Genomic DNA, 21,013 nt, shown 5'->3' on the forward strand with positions numbered 1-21,013 from the left:
TCATGCATGCAAGGCAAGCGCTCTACCAATGAGCCATCTTCCCAGCCCCAAAAGGTTGATTTTTTTTTTTTAAGAATCTGTTGATAAGGTGTATTGATGGATTCTTCTATAAATCAATGCTGTTTGCCTCAGAACAAACGATTGGAGGCCACCCTGGTTAAAAAGTGAGCAAGACACCCCCCCCCATATCAGCAGATAAACTAGACACGGTGTGGTACACATCTCTAATCCCTACCTGCTTACCTAGAAGCATTGGTAGGGATAGTGGTCCTTGGCAAGAGTGAGACCCTATCTGAAATGGAAGAACAGCTAGTCCATGCAAAAATACTAGGCCCTGTTTGGGAACTAGTATCAAAATGGGTAAGTGTGGCTCAGTAGTAGAGCACCTGCCTAGCAAGAACAAGGCTTGAATTCAAAAAGTAGTATGCCCCCCCCATCCCCCACCCCCCCCAAAAAAGTATTGTTCTACTCCGTTGGAAACAAGTTTAGAGAAATTAAAGATAGTACAGCAAGTGGTAGAGTAAGAAAATCTTGTCTGGATCCAGAGTCTGATCAAATCCCCATGGTCTCTAAGGATAAAAATGTATCTTCTTCTCTGTCCTAGTTGTCCATTGTGTTCATGCTTTTTGTGGCATACAAGGTGCATCTTTTTGAAACTACTGACAGACCTGGGCAAGGTATTTTAAGCTTGTGGTCCTATCACCTGGAAGGCAGAGGTGGGGAAGCCAGCTTGAAGCTACCCAGGGCACAGAAGTTCTTGAGACTGTTGTTGCAAACTGTGGCTGGGCACCATGGCACTCACCTGTCATCCTAGCAACAGAAGGAAGCACAAATAGGCTTATGGTCCAGGCTAGCCGTAGCATAAAGTGAGATGCTGTGTCAAACAGGAACCAGTGGTTCACGCCTGTAATCCAGCTAATCAGGAGGCTGAGATCTGAAGAACACGGTTCAAAGCCGGCCTGGGCAACAAAGGCCCTGACACTTGTATCTCCAATAAACTACCAGAAAACCAGAAGTGGTGCTGTGGCTCAAGTGGTAGAGCACTCTCCTTGAGCTGAATTCCTCAGGGACCCTGCCCAAGCCCAGAGTTAAAACCCCACAACTGACAAAAACAACAAAAAAGATTTAGTCTGGTGCCAGTGGCTACTTAGGAGGCTGGTATCTAAGGGTCATGGTCTGAAGTTAACCTGGGTGGGAAAGTCCATGAGACTTTTTGTGTGTGTGTGGTGCCAGTCCAGGGGCTTGAACTCAAGGCCTGGGCACTGTCCCTGAGCTTTTTTTTGCTCTACCACTTCCAGCCTTTTCTGTGGTACTGAGGAATTGAGCCCAGGGCTTCGTTCATGTTACGCAATCACTCTACCTCAAAGCCACATTCCTAGCCACCAGGAGAGTCTTATCTCCAGTTAATCAACGAAAAGCCTGGAGTTTAGCTGTGGCTCAAATGGTAGATCATTCGCTTTGAGTAAAAGCCTAAGTAAAGGACAGCATCTAGACCTTGAGTTCAAGTCCCCCAGTACTGGTGTATCTACACAAACAAGGTAGCTCAGTGTTCCCCAGTACTGGTGTACCTACACAAAATAATATAGCTCAGTGTTGATGGCTCATACCTGTAATCCTACTACTGAGGAGGCTGAGATCTGAGGATCCCTTGTTTGAAGCCAGTCTGTGAGAGTCTCTTCAAAAAAGCCAGTGAAGAGCTGGGCTAGATGGAGTTATGGCTCAAGTGGTAGTCAGCAGCCAAACAAGCATCAGGGCCTGTGTTCAAGCCCTGGTAGCAGACAAAAATAACTAATGCAGACAGGGACTGGTAGAGTGGCTCAAGTCGTGGAGCATCTTCTTTGCCCTGAGTTCCACCCTAATACCTCCCCCTCCCCCCACCCCCCAAAAAAGTCACGAACTGAAATATTTTTCCTGTTTAGATTTGGAGCAAGAGGTGGTGGTGGCCTTCCCCCGAAGAAATTTGGTAACCCTGGGGAGCGCTTGCGTAAGAAGAAGTGGGATCTGAGTGAGCTTCCCAAGTTTGAGAAGAACTTCTATGTAGAACACCCAGAAGTGGCCAGGCTCACTCCAGTAAGTGTGGGGGTGTGGGGGTGCACTTGCACACGCACGCATGCAGTTGTATTTATGTTTAATACCAGCATTTATGTTTAATACCATTAATCAGGGGCCAGAGATAATTGTATACTGCCGTCCTAGTCTTCAGAAGACCCCTTTGAGAGACTGGCGTGGACCGCACGCACTGTCTCACTTCTCCGGACGCATTGTGCTTCTTGCTGTGTTTTCATACAGGATTTTAAACTTTCTATTACATAGTTCAGGCCTTCACATCTCTGAAGCTTAATTACCTTTTTAAAAGTTTGCTTATGAAGTAAAGGTGAAAAATTGGTATGTTTTTAAACCTCATTTTGAGGATTCTACTTAAGAACTATTTGCTTGTTCAGAAAAATAAGGAAATGCTGGTAGTTACTTGGACCCAAGCCCCACATCTTTTCCCTCTTCTAGTTCTGATCTTATATACAAGTGACTTACTTTTTTCCTCCTGTACAAGATGGAACCCTTAATCATCTACATCTTAGTTAATGGGATGGTATAATAGGTGTTCTGACTTGGAACATGAAGTATGCTGTTAGGGTACTAGGGTTTAAAATCAGGACCTCACCTTTGGTAGGTAGATGCTCTGTCACTTGAACCTCACCATGCCTGGAAGCAAGTTTTGAATATAAACCAAGACCCTTCTACTAACTTACCCTTACTTCATCTTTTTCTGTAGTATGAGGTTGATGAGCTACGCCGAAAGAAGGAGATTACAGTGAGAGGTGGAGATGTTTGTCCTAAACCTGTCTTTGCCTTTCATCATGCTAATTTCCCACGTAAGTACCTTTCAGTCCAGAGGAGTTCAGTTTGGTTGTTAATAGTTGTTAAATTTAGTTGAGCAATAAACATGTGATAGTTTCTCACCTTTCCTTTAAAGACAGTAATTTATGTAATGGTTTCAGGGTTTTTTGTTCTGTTTTTATCGGTAATGGGGCTTGAGCTCTTCAGCTCAAAACAAGCGCTCCAAAAAGAAAAAAGCCGGAAGTGGTGCTGTGCCTCAAGTGGCAGAGCGCTAGCCTTGAGCTGAAGGACAGCGCCCAGGCCCAGAGTTCAGGCCCCACGACCGGACCCAAAAAAAACAAGCGCTCTACCACTTGAGCCACAGCACCACTTCCAGTTTTCTGGTGGTTAATTGGAGATACAAATCTCATGGACTTTGCTGCCCAGGCTGGCTTTAAACTGTGATCCTCAGATCTCAGCCTTCTGAGTGGCTAGGATGACAGGTGTGATCCACCAGCACCCTGCTGTTTTCAGTTAAACTAAAAACTACTGTTAACTCTGTTGACACAGAAGAGTTGTGGAGGGGCGTTTTGTTTTGCTGGTCTTGGGTTTTGAACTTAGCGCCTCACCGCTTGCTTGCTCACTGGCATTCTAACATTTGCACCACACTGCTGGCCTAGTTACTTGCTGTTTGGGGAAATGAAGTCTTCACAGACTTGTTTGCCCAGACTGGCTTCAAACTGTTCCTCCAGATCTCAGTCTCTGAAGTAGTTAGGTTACAAGCATAAGTTACTGATGCCTGGCTCACAGGGAATTTGGTTACTTTTCATACTCATCTGTTCTCCAGTTTAAAAGCATTTTCCCTTAGTTTTTCAACTTCTAAGGCTTTCCCTCTGCTTTCTACAAAGCATCAGAATGAAATTGCTTTCTAGTTGAATATAATACGAATTTGACAGCTGGATGTCGGTGGCTTATGCTTGTAATCCTAGCTACTTAGGAAACTGTGATCTGATGATTGAGGTTGGAAGCCAGCCTGGGAGGAAAGTATAAGAGTTATTTCCAGTGAATCACCAAAAGGCTGGAAGTAGAGATGTGGGTTAAGTGGTAGAGAGCAAGCACCTGTCTTGAGTGCCCAGGCACTAGGATCAGCATAAAAAGAAACAACATGCAGCTGGGAAGGTGGCTCAGTGGTAGAGCGCTTGCCTTGCATGCCTGAGGCCCTGGGTTTGATTCCTCAGCACCACTTAAGCAAAAAGAAAAAAGCCGGAAGTGGAGCTGTGGCTCAAGTGGTAGAGCGCTAGCCTTGAGCTGAAGAGCTAAGGGACAGTGCCCAGGCCCAGAGTTCAGGCCCCACGACCGGACCCAAAAAAAAGAAACGACATGCAATAAGTGATTGTCATGTGCCTGTGTTTAGACACAAACAGACACCCCCCCCCACCGCCCCTTTGTGGGGCTAGTGGTTAGTGAACTCTCTTGTGTATTAATTAGCGAATCCTCAGAAAGCTACCTGAAGTGAAGCCATGCTTCACCCAGCTACTTGGGAGGCAGAGGCAGGAAGAATCCAGGAGTGTGAGGCCAGCACTTGCAGAGACACTTGTCTTGAAAACAAAACAAAAAAGACGGAGGGCTTGTCCTGAGTAGTAGAGCACTTGCTGAGCCCTATATTCAATCCCTGGAATACAGGGGGAAAGTAACGCGTCTCCTCTCTTGTAGAATACGTAATGGATGTGTTGATGGATCAGCACTTCACAGAACCTACTCCTATCCAGTGCCAGGGATTTCCATTGGCTCTTAGTGGCCGGGATATGGTGGGCATTGCTCAAACCGGCTCTGGCAAGACATTGGCGGTAGGTATTATTAGCAATTGAAAATCTTTGACAGTGTAGTAGCTTACTATCACATACATTCCCAATTCTTAAAAGTGTAGTTCAAATAGTGTGGGCATTTTAACTATCAAATATTTTGGAGCACTTAAATGTTTAAATTTACATTGTATATCAGCAGTAGTCTGTCTGGGTATTATTACTGGTCTAAGTTAGAATTTGATGCAAGATTGTTGTTCTTCCTCTCCAGTATTTGCTGCCTGCAATTGTTCATATTAACCACCAGCCATACTTGGAAAGAGGAGACGGCCCAATTGTAAGTGTTCTTTCTGGTGGTTGCATGTGGGGCACTAGGCTTTATATATATATTGTCTTGGCTTCATTCTTAAGCCCGTCCTCCATAGGTGGGAGTGGTGTTACAACTGAGCTCATGTTAGAACCAGGTTGTGTGCTGGACAAGCTTTGACCACCCAGCTGAATCCAGCTGTGCCTGTGGGCTCTCAGTTACTTAGTGGTGCTGTGAGGGAATGCAGAGGTATGGGCAGGGGTTCCTGCCCTGTGGAAAGTCAGGCAGGATGAATAGTAGCTACTGAGCCGGGCATCAGTAGTGCACACTGTAATCCTAGCTACTCAAGGCTGAGATCTTAATTTTCCAGTCCAGGCAAGGAAGTCCATGAGACTTCTCCAGTTAGCCACCAAAAAACCAGAAGTGGAGATATGGCTCAAGTGTAGAGCGCTAGCTTTTAAGACACTTTAACTTTTGGTTTGTTCTCCATCACTTAATACTGCTTGCTTTTTTTTTTTTTCTTCTTGGTGCCAATCCTGATAGATTAGATAGTATATACTTGTTTGTGCCTAATGTATCTAGCAAGGAATGCCAACTCTGCTATTTACTTATCCATCTGCATTTCTTGCTAATAAGTTATCCATAGTTTTTGTGTGGGAATATTTTAAAGTCGTTCAGTCATTTTGTGAAAGTGTGTAGTTGAATGCAGATAGTGCAGTGTAGTCAATGTAGACAGCAGAGGCTCAAGGCTTTGAAGCGGGCCACTGAGAATGCCGGTATCGTCCCCATGCTAAACGATGAATCCTGTCATTTGCCACACTCCCTGCCCTTCCAGAACCCTCCCTATCATGTACTTTGGAAAATCTGTAGATTAGGCAATAGGCCAAGAATTAGAAGAGTGGTTTTTTTGGGGGGAGGGTGTCTTAAGTGATTTTTGTTGTCTTTTTCCCTGCTGCAGTGTCTAGTGCTGGCTCCCACCAGAGAGCTTGCTCAGCAAGTACAGCAGGTAGCTGATGACTATGGCAAGTGTTCCAGGTTGAAGAGTACATGCATTTATGGAGGTGCGCCTAAAGGTCCCCAGATTCGAGATCTGGAAAGAGGTAATAAAAAATTAATGTCTTGGAAGTGGCACTGTGGCTCAAGTGGTAGAGCACTCACCTTGAGCTGAAGAGCTCAGGGACAGCGCCCAGGCCCAGAGTTCAAGCCCCACAACTGACACGCACACAAAAAAATTAATGTCTTGAGTAGTGAGTTTATGTACCTTACCAATTCCTGTGAATGAAGTTGAACAAAATAGTGGGGTTCTCGTGAGGGCATAAAGCGTTTTCAGGAGCTTAGAAATGCTCAGATTCTATCTAGTCTTTAGGAGAGGAACCTCATAGCTGGAAGGTTTAGTAGGACCTGATGGTTGTACGTGAACCGGAACTGTGTTGTTAAATTCAGTTACTGCTCTGTAGCATTGACTGTGTGACCACCAGGGCTAGATCTTTGATTTGATTTTGCTTCATAGGTGTGGAGATCTGTATAGCTACTCCTGGAAGACTGATAGATTTTCTGGAGTCGGGAAAGACAAACCTTCGCCGATGTACTTACCTTGTGCTGGACGAGGCTGACAGGATGCTTGATATGGGCTTCGAACCCCAGATCCGTAAAATTGTTGATCAGATCAGGGTATGGAAGGCTAATACTTAGCTGTCTTTATGTATTTGGACTTTCATCCAGATCCTTAGCCTAAAAGCAAGCCTTTCTTTTTATGCTAGCCCGATCGGCAGACACTGATGTGGAGTGCAACATGGCCAAAGGAAGTGCGACAACTTGCTGAGGACTTCCTCCGAGACTACACCCAGATCAACGTGGGCAACCTGGAGCTGAGTGCCAACCACAACATCCTTCAGATCGTGGATGTCTGTATGGAGAGTGAAAAAGACCACAAGTACGGAAGAGATTTCACTCTTTATTAGTACTTTTTTTTTTTTTTTTTGTCAGTTGTGGTGCTTGAACTCTGGGCTTGGGTGCTGTCCCTGCACTCTAGCTCAAGGTGAGCGCTCTACCACTTGAGCCACAGCGTCACTTCCAGTTTTCTGAGTGGGTAATTAGAGATAAGAGTCTCAGGGACTTTCTGCCCGGGCTGGCTTTGAACCTCCATCCTCAGATCTCAGCCTCCTGAGTAGCTAGGATTACAGGCGTGAGCCACCGGCACCCGGCTAGATTTCACTCCTTTGATAAATCTTCAGCCTTCCTAGTAATACTTGAAATTTTAGTTTAGTAGTTTTTTTTTTTTTTCTTCTTCTTCTTCCTTGGGAAAGGCTGGCCTTGAATTTGTGATCTTGCTGCCACAGCTTCTTTGAGTATTGGGAAAGTAAAGGTATATGTCACTGTACCTGGCTTGGGTGACCAGTACTTTTTTTTTGGTATGTTGTGGTGCTTGAACTCTGGGCCTGGGCCGCTGTCCCTGCGCTCTTCAGCTCAAGGCAAGCACTCTACTGCTTGAGCCACAGTACCACTTGCGGTTTTCTGAGTGGTTTATTGGAGATAAGAGTCTCAGGGGCTTTCGTGCCTGGGCTGGCTTTGAACCGTGATCCTCATATCTCAGCTTCCTAAGTAGCTAGGATTATGGGCATGAGCCACTGGCGCCTGGCTAACCAGTACCTTTTTTGAGGCCTGGAAACTTAAAAAAAAAAATGATTGCTGGAGCTGGGCACCAGTGGCTCAAACCTGTCACCTTAGCTGTTTAGGAGGTGGGGATCAGCGATTGCAGTCTACTTTGGGCATAATATAGTTCCTGAGACTCCACCTCACTCAATAGTAAAATGCAAGCAGAAGGATCACAGCAAAGGCTGGCCTGGGCATAAAATTAAAAAGCAGTTGAAAAGCTGGGAAGTTGTCTTAGTAGAGTGCTTGCCTCACATGCATGAGGCCCTGGGCTCAATTCCTCAGCACCACATAAACAAAAAAGCCGAGTCTCAAGTGGTAGGGCGCTAGCCTTGAGCTAAAGACCTGAGGGACAGCGCCAAGACCAAGTTCAACCCCCACAACAGACCCCACCCCCAAAATAAAGCAGTTAAAGCCAGGGGCACAGTTCAAAGCCAACCTAGGCAGGAAAAGTCCCAGCCCTTTATGTCCAATTAATCACCAGGAAACTGGATGTGGACCTTGGCTTAAGTGGTAGAGCACCAGCCTTGAATAAAACTAATGGGAACACCCAGGCCCTGACTTCAAGCCCAAGGGTGGCAAACAGTAGGAGTAGGGGGAGGACGAGGCCTAGAGAGAAGTATTGAAGTTGTGGAGCATCTGTAGCAGGTGCAGAGCCTTGCTTTTTTTTTTTTCACAATGCCTTTTCTTCTAGGAAGGTTACATTTGTATTTTAAGATCAGAGTGTTGCTTAGTGCTATGTCTTTTTTTTTCCCCCAAAGTTTTAAAGGTAATGTGCTGGGATTATAGGCATGTACCGCCATACAAAGCATGTATGTTTGGGAGTTACTGCAGTGATCCTCTGTATAATATCCAGAGAGATTTTTTTCTCTGATGACTGCATTGTCGGTCTTATTTTCAGGTTGATTCAACTGATGGAGGAAATAATGGCTGAAAAGGAAAACAAAACAATAATCTTTGTGGAGACAAAGAGGCGCTGTGATGACCTCACTCGCAGGATGCGCAGGGACGGGTGAGTACCAGACCTAAGCAGGGACAGCCTTGCCTTCCCTTCCCAGGAAGGGCTAGTTAACGTGTTCCTTCGGTTTTGTGGTGCGGGTCTTTGAGCTCCAGGCTTTGTACTTTGTAGACAGGCGTTCTACCACTTGAGCCATACCTCTAGTTACAAAGGTTCTTTTTATTTTTGGGGGGGGGGATCCGGTCGTGGGGCCTGAACTCTGGGCCTGGGAGCTGTCCCTCAGCTCTTAGCTCAAGGCCAGCGCTCTACCACTTGAGCCACAGCACCACTTCCGGCTTTTTTCTTTTTGCTTTTGTGGTGCTGAGGAATCGAACCCAGGGCCTCATGCATGCAAGGCAAGCGCTCTACCACTGAGCCACCTTCCCAGCCCACAAAGGTTCTTTTTATAGCTTAGTTTTCCTTTATTATTTTTGTTGGTGATGGGGTGATGGGCCTTGAACCTTGGGCCTGGGTGTTGTCCCTGAGCTCTTCAGCTCAAGGCAAGCACTCAAACACTTGAGCCATAGTACAGCTTCAGTTTTCTGAAGGTTAATTGGAGATAAGAGTCTCACCGAGTTTTCTTGCCTGGGCTGGCTTTGAACCAGGATCCTCAGGTTCCAGCCTCCTGAGTAGCTGGGATTACAGGTGTGAGCCGCCAGCACCTAGCTAGTTGTCCTTTTTTATTTATTTTGGATCCATTCGTGGGGCCTGAACTCTGGGCCTGGACGCTGTCCCTCAGCTCTTCAGCTCAAGGCTAGCGCTCTGCCACTTGATCCGCAGCGCCACTTCCCGGCTTTTTTCTTTTTGCTTATGTGGTGCTGAGGAATCGAACCCAGGGCCTCATGCATGCAAGGCAAGCGCTCTACCACTGAGCCACCTTCCCAGCCCCTAGTTGTCCTTTTTTAAAGCATTCTAAATTTTCTTTTGACAGTTGGCCTGCTATGTGTATCCATGGAGACAAGAGTCAACCAGAAAGAGACTGGGTCCTTAATGGTAAGTTTTTAAAGGAGGCATTTTCAATGAATTTTCCCCAAAATGTCAGGGTAAATATTTTGGATTTGTAGACCAAATAGTGGCTGAGCTCTACCAGAACTAGTCAAAGACAGAACAGGAAAACATAGCCAGGAAGCTTTATTCATAAAAAAATAGAATTTAAAAATGGTGCTGTACCAGATTTGACCTCAAGGCCTCGCTGAGGTCCTACCTTAGCATGTTCCCTGTAGTAGTCCTGTTACTTAAGGCCAGGCCATTGTGTGAACGGGAGAGGAGAGCACATACCTCAGAAATGAACAGCACTCACCAGAGGGAAGGGTTGCAAGTTTAAGTCTTCTCTGAGAGTGCATAACCTGGCTTTCATAGTGTGTTTTTGTTTGTTTGTTTTACAGAGTTTCGTTCTGGAAAGGCTCCCATTCTCATTGCCACGGATGTAGCCTCCCGTGGGCTAGGTTTGTATAGACAGGCGCCTCTGTCACTGGCTTATGTATCTTTTTGGTTTAAAGGTTTGTTTGCCATTTCAAATTTAGAGTTGTATACACATGTATTCAGTCAGGAGGAATGCAACTGTGGTCATCTCCCCACTCCCGCCCTCCTTTTTTATTTTTTTTTTTTATTTTTTATTCTTGGGTGAGTTTTTGGGGTTGGGTTTTTGTTTCCATTTTCTTTTTATTTTCAGTCTTCCTGCTCCTAACAAACAGGCTTTAGTCTGCAGCAAGGCCTAGGCATGACTGCTGAGTTAGAGGGAGAGGAGACATTGCATGGAACAGTGTAACTTCTCCTAGCTGGCTTAACTCTTAATTCCTGACTAGATGGAAGGAGCCTAAGAGAACTAGCTTCTTCAGTTATTCTTTTCCCATTACGATAGATAGGGAGAGGGTTGGTTCTGTGAATGCTTATTAAATAGGCTTTAATAAATACATAATGTACTACCTATTTAAATATGCCTTGCCCAGTATTACTGAAGTACAATACCACTGAGCAGTTACCCCTCCTCTCACCCATACATCTTAAGTTTTCAGTCCTTAATGATGTAAAAATAACCTGTGGTACTTTTATCCCATTATTTTGAACTAAAGTCTGACTCACAACTTTAATATTTTAAGGCATTTTAGCTGGGTATGGTGGTACATTCCAGTAATTCCAGTCCTCACGAGGCTGAGGCAGAAGGACTGTGAATTTGAGGCCAGTTTGGGACGGTATCAAGACCCTGTGTTGGAGGGGAGGGGTATTCTATCACAAGGAAATCTAGAAGATAATTGATAGGTGTTTAATTTCCTGCCAAGTAAGGTGAGAAGTACCATATGCCCTTATACTATTTAATATGAAGAGGATAGCATTCAAACGAATAGGGAAGTGATGGGAACCATTACCTGTTAGACTTCTCATTCCCTCCTTCAGAGGTGGTGGCCTACAGCCACGACAGGAAGCTGTCTCTGCCCTCCAAGGTCATGTCTTGGTCTGCCGTTAGATCTTGGGCCTGTTGGGAGAGGAGGCGGAGTTCTGAAAGCACTTTCCATCATAGCTTTCAGTAATGGTGTTTTTGTTTTTTTTTTAAAACAGGCTTGCTATGTGCTGGTAGCTTCTTTGTGCATCTTGCCTAGACAATTAAAAACATTTGTTCCATGTCCCCTGCATTTTAAATGACATCAATTGGCTACCATTAGAATAACTTAGACTCTCATCCCACCTCCCCTCGTCCACAGAGGGGACAGGAAAGGAACCCGAGTCTGTTTCTTGTTACGCAACCTCAGCTTGTGTTGGGCCCCTTTGTTCGCTGCCTTGTAAAAATCAAAAGGAGGGAGAAAACCCACCAACATGGCAGAATTCTGACCAAGGTCCTACAAGATCCTGGAAAGTGAAGGCTTCTACCTCACAGACAAGGGTGCGATTTTCAGCTGAGTCGCCAGGCCTTTTTTCCCTTCCCGCCGAGCGATGGTCTCTTAGGTGTTCCCTCAGGTAAGTTCCCGGATCCCATGATTTTCATAGTCATCTTCAGCCAACCACTACTCCCTGTCCACTGGGATTTTTTTTTTTAATTTCTCCTTTTTTTGTTGAACCTACACATTGTTGAACTAAAAGCATTGAATTGATTTTGTTTTGTTTTTTAACAGAAGCTTTGCTATCAACTGCAGATCACTCAGTACATGGCCAAGGCAAATCTCCACTGGCCCGAAGCCGCTCTAGATGAGCCTGTTGGCTAGTCGTAGACCCTCTCCTAGTTAGCCATCGAGACGCGGGCCTTGCCAGGGCTTCCTGGACCCAAGGTCCTCGTCCTAGGCAGCTGGCCAAAACATGAACGTATGTTTCAATCTCTTACCCTGCTACAGCCTCTCCTCTAAAGACAGCAAGATAATACTGTGGCAGTGCACAAATAACAGCAGGGCGCGCTTGCCTGGAGAAGCCAGATTCTGCGCCTGCTCCTTTGTGCCCTCGGCCAGCCATGTGCACACACAGGACATCTTTCTAAGCTGAAGAACTTGCACCCTGTCTGCCCCTTTTGAGCCCCTCCACAAGGGAACTCTTGGCTGCAGCCACACTGCTTTGCTGCTTCTGTGCATCCAAGGGCAGTAATTTTGGTTCTGCCTGCCACACTCACACTCGGTAACTCGGTGTGAGCGCTCAGGAGTGGTGTTGAGGCTCTGAAGATGTGGTCGTGAGCACGCATCGTCCCGCCCCTTACCTCCATCCACTCCTGACCTCTTTAAGATTTTTTTCTTTATGACATCCACGACTCTAGCTGGAGACTCACGCTGCCCCCTGTGATAAGTGCCTTCTCGTCTTTCTGGTGTGATTCAGGACTTTAGGGGTCAGTAACGACCGAGGAGCCTTTATTGTAATAAGAAACAGACCTAACGCCCCCTCTCCCCATGCCCGTAACAACAGCCAATTTTTTTTTTTTCTAATCATCTCCCTGTCCCCCTGAAATTAATCCAGTCTGGGCAATAGATGCAGTCTGACCCTTTGGATGTAACATTTTTTTAATAATTATTTTTTTCTACAATCACCCCAATTATCCTTGGGGGAGGCGTTGGAGGACCTGAAATTTTTACCCGAACCCAGGTTCTCCGGTGCTTGGCAACCAAATGGGGCTACAGAGAAGCATCTAAGCCAGTTCACAGAGCGAGCGTGTGTGGGGACTTCTCACTGCCACGGACCCTTGATGCATGCTCCCCGCGCTCCAGTGGTCCCGTGTCAGAAGGCGGAGTTTTCGAAAGGAGGCCGCCAAAAATAAAAGACAAAGAGACGGGATCGGCTGCAGCGGTTTCCCAAAGGAGGAGGGAGTGTGCATCGGTCTGGTAACAAACAGAGAATGTTTTTTAATTATTTATATCACAAAAAATCTGTGTTTTATCTAGGATATTTCCGGAATATTCTTTGTAAAATGCAGATTTTTTTTTCCACCAAACATTAGGATTCTGTTATATTCTTAAATTTGTTGGTTGAAGTAGGTAATCCACGTAGTGAATGCATTACACTAACATTTACACGCTTTCCGGTAGGTGGCTCAGCCCGGTCCCCAGCCGCAGACTGCATTAAATGTGTCTCATGTTTCAAGGGTTTTCCCTTTGTTTTTGGCAATCCATTTCATTACCTAGTTCCCATGGACAGTCTCTGATTGTGGAAACAGTACTTAGTTTGAAATAACCTTGAGTTGAGCAAAACAAAAACAAACAAAAAACCTTCAGAAGCTGGGCTTAGTAGTAGAGTGAAATTTTAGTGTAATGTGCTCTTGTGGCAATTGAAGGGGGACAAGTAATCCTGGGTGTCTGCAGAGGAAAAGAGGTGTGCTTTGGCGCTGATCAGTTTTGTAAACTTAAGAGCAAGGAAAGAATTAAGCTGAATGTTGTAAGTTACCTTGGGAATGTAGTAGTAAGGTACTGAAGCTCCTTTTTGTGTGTTGCTCTGTGACTGGTGCAAGGTAAGTTTATTGTGTTGTTGGTAGATTTTTGCCAGGCTTCTCCCAACAGAGTAGAAGTGATTTGACCCTGCGTCTTCTCAGAGGTCTCTGCTCTCATGCTGTGTACATCTGGCTCTGAGGAGGCTGGCGCAGCAGTGCGCAGGTCTGAAGACCATGGTGCAGCTCCTGCAGTAGATCACTTACTGCAGAAGTAGCAGGAGTTGGGATGGTCGAAACTGATTGCCTTAGGATTCAGAGCAAAGATGGGCAAGTCCCGCCTACGTCCCAAGAATCACTAATCCTCTTCTGCTCTGTTGGGATGAGTCTTTCATTTTTTGTTCCTGCTCAGAGTGGTTACTAATTTGATCTTCTCTCCTCTTGCTGTCATCTGCATTCGTGCTTCCCTCCTGTTGTGGGCACGTCCTTTGCCTTCTCTCTCTCTGCCACGTCAACCTACACACTGACTCGACATTGCCGCTGAAGACGTGGAAGATGTCAAGTTTGTGATCAACTATGACTATCCTAACAGCTCAGAGGATTACGTGCACCGCATTGGCCGAACAGCCCGGAGCACCAACAAGGGCACTGCGTATACTTTCTTCACCCCAGGGAACCTAAAGCAGGCCAGAGAGCTGATCAAAGTGCTAGAAGAGGCCAATCAGGCCATTAATCCAAAGCTGATGCAGCTGGTGGACCACAGAGGCGGCGGCGGCGGCGGGGGTAAGGGTAAATCCTGGAGTTTTCCAGGTACTGCCAAGATCTCTTTTCTGTTTATTTGTGCCTTGCTTTTTTAAGCCTGTGCAGTGTGTTGCTAGAGAGAATGTGGTGATGAAATGCTTAAGGTTGTTATTCATCACCTTTCCTTAAAGTCTTATCGCATGACTGTGCTACTTAAGCAGCCCAGCATTTTTGTCGATTACTAGTCTTAAACTGACGTTTCGATTTAGCAGGACTTGGCCTGTTTAAAATGAAGCTAAACCAGCCAGGTACCTGTAATGCCACATGTCTGTAATTCCAGCACCCCAGTGGCTGGAATGTTTAAAAACAGTTGTGCAATAAAGTAGGCTTCATGGCTTCCAGTTGGTTTTTTGTGGTGGTTTGTTTTTTGGGGGCGGTTGTGGGGCTTGAACTCCAGGACTGGGCACTGTCTCGAGCTTTGTCGCTCTACCACTTTGAGCCACTAGTTCTGGTTTTGTGGTGATTGAGAGCCTCTTGACTTTTTTTTGCCCCTGCTGGCTTCGAACTGCAATCCTTAGATCTCAGTCTCCTGAGTGGCAAGGCGCTATTGCCAAGTGCCCAGCAGCTCCCACTTTGATATAGTAAGATAGTTAAGATTGCAGTTTTTGGTGATTCTCAGGAAAAGACCCTAAAAGGTGAAAAGTGGAATAAAATACTGACTTAGCTTGGCCTGGCTACCAGCTGAAGGGAACAAATTGTACACTTCGTCCCCATTTAATTTTTTATATTATGCGTGGATCACATACCTGCCATTAAAAAATACCTGTACCCTCCCACCAGGAGGCCGCTCTCGATACCGGACTACTTCTTCTGCCAACAACCCCAACCTGATGTATCAGGATGAGTGTGACCGGAGGCTTCGAGGAGTGAAAGATGGTGGACGGAGAGACTCTGCGAGCTATCGGGATCGCAGTGAAACCGATAGAGCCAGCTATGCTAATGGCAGTGGCTATGGAAGTCCAAATTCTGCCTTTGGAGCCCAAGCAGGCCAATATACCTACAGTCAAGGCACCTATGGGGCAGCTGCCTATGGCACCAGTGGCTATACAGCCCAGGAGTACGGCGCTGGCACGTACGGGGCTAGTAGCACCACCTCAGCTGGGAGAAGTTCTCAGAGCTCCAGCCAGCAGTTTAGCGCCATAGGCCGGTCTGGGCAGCAGCCGCAGCCTCTGATGTCACAACAGTTTGCACAGCCTCCAGGAGCTACCAACATGATAGGTTACATGGGGCAGACGGCCTACCAGTACCCGCCCCCGCCCCCGCCCCCTCCCCCCTCGCGGAAGTGAGCCCTTTGGCAAATGGCTCCCACAAGCTAAAACATCTAAAGGAACGCTGTCTTTCCTTTTTTTTTTTCTTTTTTCCCCCTGCTCTTCCACACTTCTCTTTCATTATTTTTCCCCCTCCCAACCATTGTGATTGTCTTTTCATGCAGATTAGTTAGAACTCACTGCCAGGTTTCTTCTGCCCACCAAAAGTGATCCAGTCTTCAGTAACAGGTTTTGTAAAAAAAATATATATATATATATATATACACACACATACATATATATGTCTGACTGGAGGAGATGAATTTCCCCCAACTTGCATGTTGAGGATATTTGAGCTAGTTTTCCTCTTCAAATGTAAACCTAATGGCCCTTTTGTGGGAGCCCTGAGTTGGGGGGTGGGAGGGCTGACTTGGGCAGGAGGAGGAGGAGGAGGAAGGCATCTGTGCTCTAAATTGCTCTCAGAACTGGGTTAGAAAGCCGAGAGGGATTTCCCATAATGGGTTTACCATTGCTCAAGTTTGATCAGGGTTCAGGCCCAGATGACTGAAGACACTGCTTTGTCATTGTCATTAAGGATGTGTTTTTAATTTAAAACCACCAGTTGATGGTATTGGTTTGGCATATGGGCCCAGGCAACCAAGGACCATCTATGAAATTCACTTTCTAGCCAGACTGCTGTGAGCAAATGAACATACAGAAATGCTCACAGAAATGCGTTCACCTGCAGTATAAAAGGCACCTTTAATTATAAACAATGTACTCGAAGTGGGCAGATGATTTTCCTTTTAAACTCAGTATTTGTAGAAGTAGAATGAGAGCAACTCTTTGCCGGTGCCACTGCCCATTTGACCAAATTATCTTGAGCAAGATTTCACTGTGCGCTGGTCTCCGCCAGTCCCGCAGTGCTTTCTAACGACTGGTGTGCTGGTGTGCGTACTCTCCACAGGTAGGTAGTGTCTAGGACACGCTCTGGGGGCCTTTTTATTTTGCCTCCATCTGAAGGTAGGTGAGTTGACCCCCTGCTGGAAGTACTGCCTTACCCAGCTGCCAGCCACAGCAGATGGACCTGGAAAGCATTCTATGCTTCTGTGTTCACTGTGCCCAGGTAGGGCAGCAAGACAGTCGGCTCCCAGCCTTTGCCTGACCCTGTGTGGAAGGAGGGCTCCGCCTCCAAGCCCCCTCCCTGTGCTTCCGGCGGCAGTTAGAGGAGGAAGGCCCCCCAGCTGCCTTCTTGGGCTGTGGCTTTTGAGTGCTTGCTGGTTTGTAACACCTGACCATTAAGATGATCTCTGAAGGTTTTATTTTTGTTTTCCCTTTAAAATCCTTCAGGGAGAGAAAAGGGATGGTTTCTGAGGGGTTCTCAAAGTATGATTCAATGTGCAACAGATACAGGTAGGTTGTCAGCATAAGCTGAAATTGTGCATGTGAAAACTTGGACAGCCTTTTTTTTTTTTGTTTTTTTCCAACTTTCTTTTTCTTTTCTTTCCCCATCTTGTAGAAGTTGAGGCCGAGTGGGGAGGACAGTAGGCATAGAAGAAACTAAAACTGCTCTGTGCTTGCAACCAAAGTGCCGTGTTTCTCTGCTCCCAAAACATGTCTGAGCACTGGCCATGCACGCTGTTGTGGACATTTCTGCAGCCACATTCAGGTTGATCCCCCCCCCCTTTAAATAGATTAGGTCCTACTCTATGGCTCTCAAACACATCTGTTTCTGGGACAGGCTGTCTGGGTATGTGAGCAGTGTAGTATCTGAGTCGCTTGCTTGCCCTCTTCAGTGAGGAATGTTGTGAACAGAAAATAGCAGTGTATTGGCCATTGCAAAAGCTCTTTGTGGCCTGAGCATAGCTGTGAGGTTGTGCTCTTGAGTTGAGAGTAGGAGTGGTGAATCCTGGCTGGCTAGTGGTAGTAGTGGAAAGGGCTTCAGTATTAAGCCAGGGGCTGCTGCTCCCCATCCTCCCCCCCCCCCAACAGTTTATTGTGCAGACCTCTCAACTAAAAGGTTAGTGGCTTTTGCTTGGGATCAGTGCTCTCATGTCCTTGCTGGTCTCTGAACACATTCCTGTCGTGTTAAGACTTGAAAGATTTGTAGGCGTGTGATGTTGAGGCACAGGAGGCAGGCTAAGAGCAATGTTACTATTCTTAGTTTGTAAATTGTCCTTTTGATACCATCTTGTTTCCTTTTGTAGGTATAAATAAAACACTTGACAATACGGTGTGAGCTGTTTATTCTCTAAAGCTTCTGAATAGTTGCTTGTCCTTAACACTACTTTTGCTTCAAGACAAAACTTGAGTAGACAGCCCACGTAGCACCTGGTGGGACCGGCTGACCTTAGTGTAGATTGGTCCTAATGTGAGACAGTTTGAGGCACAAGACTAAGGATACCTGGGGATGAGCGCTTAGTGTCCAGCTCCTCAGAAATTGATGAGCTTAAAGGGGAGGCACGAAATTAATGCTTGCCAAAAATGGTCAATTTGGTTTGCTTGTGCTTGAATGTGATAAGGAAATGAACTGTGACTGTCACCTGCAGTTGACACTCTGTGTGTTTCCTGTCCCTAATGCTCCAGCTGATCACTTGGTCTGGCTGTTCTTTTGCTCTGGAGTGTTCATAGGGTGGTACTTGAGCGGGATTAACAAGGCCATGGTGGCTAGACAAATGTGCTGCACTCTAATCCACACAAGTATTTTTTTCACTAGTACATAGGGTCCCAAATCCTGCATCTGTCAGTGTCCTCCTTACAGTGTTGATCATCTCTGGGAGTCCTCAAATTGGCATAGGAAGACTTAACTTCTTTCCCTTAAGGACTGGAAAAAAAAAAGTGGAAATGAACTTAGAATTTTGGCTGATTAAAAGGCCGTTTTATGACTGATCTCGTCTCCACATGTAGCTGTGAGCAGGTGTTGAGGATTTGGAGTCATGAGGCTCCCAGCTCCCATCTTGCGCGTGCTGACAACCCACCCTCACACCGCCCTCACGTGCTAAACTCTAGGTCTCTAGTCTCAGCTTCGCCTCCACTCAGCCCGTTTTGTCCTTATCTCCACCAATTGCTGGTAGCAGCCACCGTGGTTTGAGCTCCACCTCACGTACCTGAGCCACACATTGGGGGTGTTTTGGAAGGCTCAAGTTCTCCAGGTCTTACCCTTCTGGGTATCTTAGGATTGCTAGTATAATTAGTGGGTTGGTTTTTTTCCAAGTGACCCTGCCATCCTGTTCCTCTGGCTATTGTGGCTCTGTGGGAAATCGCCGTGGCTGGGCTGAATCTCTGGTGGGTACTCCAGTTCTTTGGTTCCTCCTGACTGCCTCCCTAGTGCTGGCACTAAGCATGCACCATTATATCTTCTTGGAACGCCTCCTAAACGTGCCCAGTCAAGCATATCAAATGTCACTGGCTTGCACAGGACACACTACTGGGTCTGCTTCTGCCCCCGCACCAGCACTTTACTGAAAGCCATAGGGGGAAGCTCCACTGGAGTCTGGGTATCGAGCAGGTGTGTACCCGCAGCACTGCTTAGCCTACCTTTGGTCACATACAAGTAGAAGAAGTCACAGTAGAAGATGGTCTGCACTACTCCTGACACCACTGCAATCTGGTCATAGAAATTCTCCGTCTGGTACCGCCTGATCCAGTTGGCCAGGTAGAGCAGTCGGTAGAGCCCCAGGAAGAACAAGTAATGGGTGGTGATGGTCTCAGCCTCTCCTGTCTTGCTGATCATGAAGAGCTGGGGCAGGATGGCCACTGACTCAAGGTAGATGGAAAAAGTCCAGAGGATCTGCCCAAGAGAAGCAGAGGAGGCTGAGGAAGCTGGGCAGGACAGAGGCTTTAGGGGGCTATAAATGCTGACCAGATGTGTTTACCAGAGCAAATGGCCTTTTGTTGTTGGGGGTGGGGGGACTTGAACTCGGGCTGGGCGCTGTCCCTGAGCTCTTGCTCAAGGCTAGGTTCTACCACTTCCAGTCACTAGACTTCCAGTCTAGTTTTCTGGTGGTTAATTTGAAGAGTCTCAAATCTTCCTGCTTAGGCTGGCTTTGAACCATCATCTCAGCCTCCTAAGTAGCTAGGATTACAGACATGAGCCACCAGCACTTGGAGGAGCTTTTTAACTTTTATGGACATGTGCTCATTTACAGTGCTGGAGATCAGTCCAGAGCCTCAGGTGCGAGCTCTCTGCTGTTGGCCATATCCAAACTTGCATACTGCAGCTCTACCCTTGGAGCTCTATACATATGAAATGGGTGTGGATGTGGGTGTGTGTGGGTACTGCGGTGTGAGCACAGGCCTGGGCACTTTTCCTTAGCTACTTTGCTCATAGCTGGTACTCATCTACTTGAGCCACAACTTCCATTCTGGCTTTGTGCTGGTTGGTTGGAAATACAAACCTCATAGGTTTGTCTACCCAGACTGGCTTCAACATGATCCTCAGATCTCAGCCACCTGAACAGTCCAGATTAGTAGGTGGGAGCCACCTGCATCTGGTTGGAATTTGTAGGGGGCTGGTGGAGTGGTAGGGTCCCGGGTCTTGAACTCGGGGCCTGGGTGCCATACCTGAGCTTTTTGTTACTCAAGGCTAGTGCTCTACCACTTGAGCCATAGCTCTACTTCTGTTTTTTTTTCCCAGCTGGCTTCAAACCACAGTCCTCAGACCTCAGCCTCCTGAGTAGCCAGGATTACAGGTGTGGGCCACCAGTGCCCATCTTGGGATATAATTTTTTTTTTTCCTCCTAGTCATGGGGCTTGAACTCAGGGCGTGGACACTATCCGTGAGTTGCTTTTTTTTTTTGCTCAAGGTTAGCATTCTACCACTTGAGCCACAGTGCCACTTCCAATTTTTTCTATTTATGTCGTGCTGAGGAATGGAACCCAGGGCTTCATGCATGCTAGACAAGTGCTCTACCCCCAAGCCACATTCCTACCTCAGAATGTAATTTTCTTAAGATTGCAAAATAGTGAGTCTACATCAGGATCTCCAAAGAGGCTGCTGCCACCAAGGCTACCACCCAGGCCTGGACTAGAGATCTGCTAGTCTGGGACACAGCAGCATGATTACTACAGGCCAGCCTCCCCCACCATGTGGAGCTCAGTGACCCGCTCTTGGGCGATGGGTACAACTTTAATGGCCTAGCATCACAGGCAAAAGTGAGGCAGAGGGGCAGCCCTGCACTCGGGGTTGGGGCCGAGCACCTCCTCACCTCCAATGGTGTGAAGCTGTAGTTCTCCAGGAAGGAGAGACCGATGACTGGCACCAAGAGAAACTCCAGACGGAAAGTGTCATTCTCAATGTCAAATGTCTTCCGAAATTTCCCATAGATCATGTACACTGTGACATAGGCACAGAGGAGAAAAACCACCTAAAAAGAGAAAGAAATGGAAACCAAGTTTTTTCCCAGCCTCGGGGCAGTGTCTTTTTTTTTTTAAATTATTTATTTATTTATTTATTTAGGGTCCGGTTGTGGGGCCTGAACTCTGGGCCTGGGCGCTGTCCTTCAGCTCTTCAGCTCAAGGCTAGCACTCTACCACTTGAGCCACAGCGCCACTTCCCACTTT

The 21,013-nt window shown here is 46.6% G+C and overlaps 2 protein-coding genes across 2 annotated transcripts in view; one reads left to right on the plus strand and one right to left on the minus strand.

Moving 5' to 3' along the window:
• The window catches only part of Ddx17 (DEAD (Asp-Glu-Ala-Asp) box helicase 17), a 20,917-nt gene extending 3,235 nt beyond the window's left edge, over window positions 1–17,682 (plus strand). The window contains exons 2-13 of the mRNA XM_013024845.1: window positions 1,920–2,070; window positions 2,771–2,870; window positions 4,528–4,661; window positions 4,888–4,953; window positions 5,882–6,023; window positions 6,434–6,594; window positions 6,684–6,856; window positions 8,477–8,587; window positions 9,504–9,565; window positions 9,958–10,017; window positions 13,950–14,186; window positions 14,985–17,682. Coding sequence (XP_012880299.1) covers window positions 1,920–2,070; window positions 2,771–2,870; window positions 4,528–4,661; window positions 4,888–4,953; window positions 5,882–6,023; window positions 6,434–6,594; window positions 6,684–6,856; window positions 8,477–8,587; window positions 9,504–9,565; window positions 9,958–10,017; window positions 13,950–14,186; window positions 14,985–15,490 — 1,903 coding nt within the window. The 3' untranslated portion in view covers window positions 15,491–17,682. The remainder of the gene's footprint in view (window positions 1–1,919; window positions 2,071–2,770; window positions 2,871–4,527; window positions 4,662–4,887; window positions 4,954–5,881; window positions 6,024–6,433; window positions 6,595–6,683; window positions 6,857–8,476; window positions 8,588–9,503; window positions 9,566–9,957; window positions 10,018–13,949; window positions 14,187–14,984) is intronic.
• Window positions 17,683–18,069: 387 nt separating this feature from the next.
• The window catches only part of Kdelr3 (KDEL (Lys-Asp-Glu-Leu) endoplasmic reticulum protein retention receptor 3), a 9,449-nt gene continuing 6,505 nt past the window's right edge, over window positions 18,070–21,013 (minus strand). The window contains exons 3-5 of the mRNA XM_013024846.1: window positions 20,659–20,817; window positions 18,989–19,241; window positions 18,070–18,275 (exon numbers count right to left, since the gene is read on the minus strand). Coding sequence (XP_012880300.1) covers window positions 18,235–18,275; window positions 18,989–19,241; window positions 20,659–20,817 — 453 coding nt within the window. The 3' untranslated portion in view covers window positions 18,070–18,234. The remainder of the gene's footprint in view (window positions 18,276–18,988; window positions 19,242–20,658; window positions 20,818–21,013) is intronic.

This window comes from Dipodomys ordii, unplaced genomic scaffold, assembly GCF_000151885.1.
Source record: "Dipodomys ordii isolate 6190 unplaced genomic scaffold, Dord_2.0 Scaffold79, whole genome shotgun sequence".
Classification (NCBI taxonomy): domain Eukaryota; kingdom Metazoa; phylum Chordata; class Mammalia; order Rodentia; family Heteromyidae; genus Dipodomys; species Dipodomys ordii.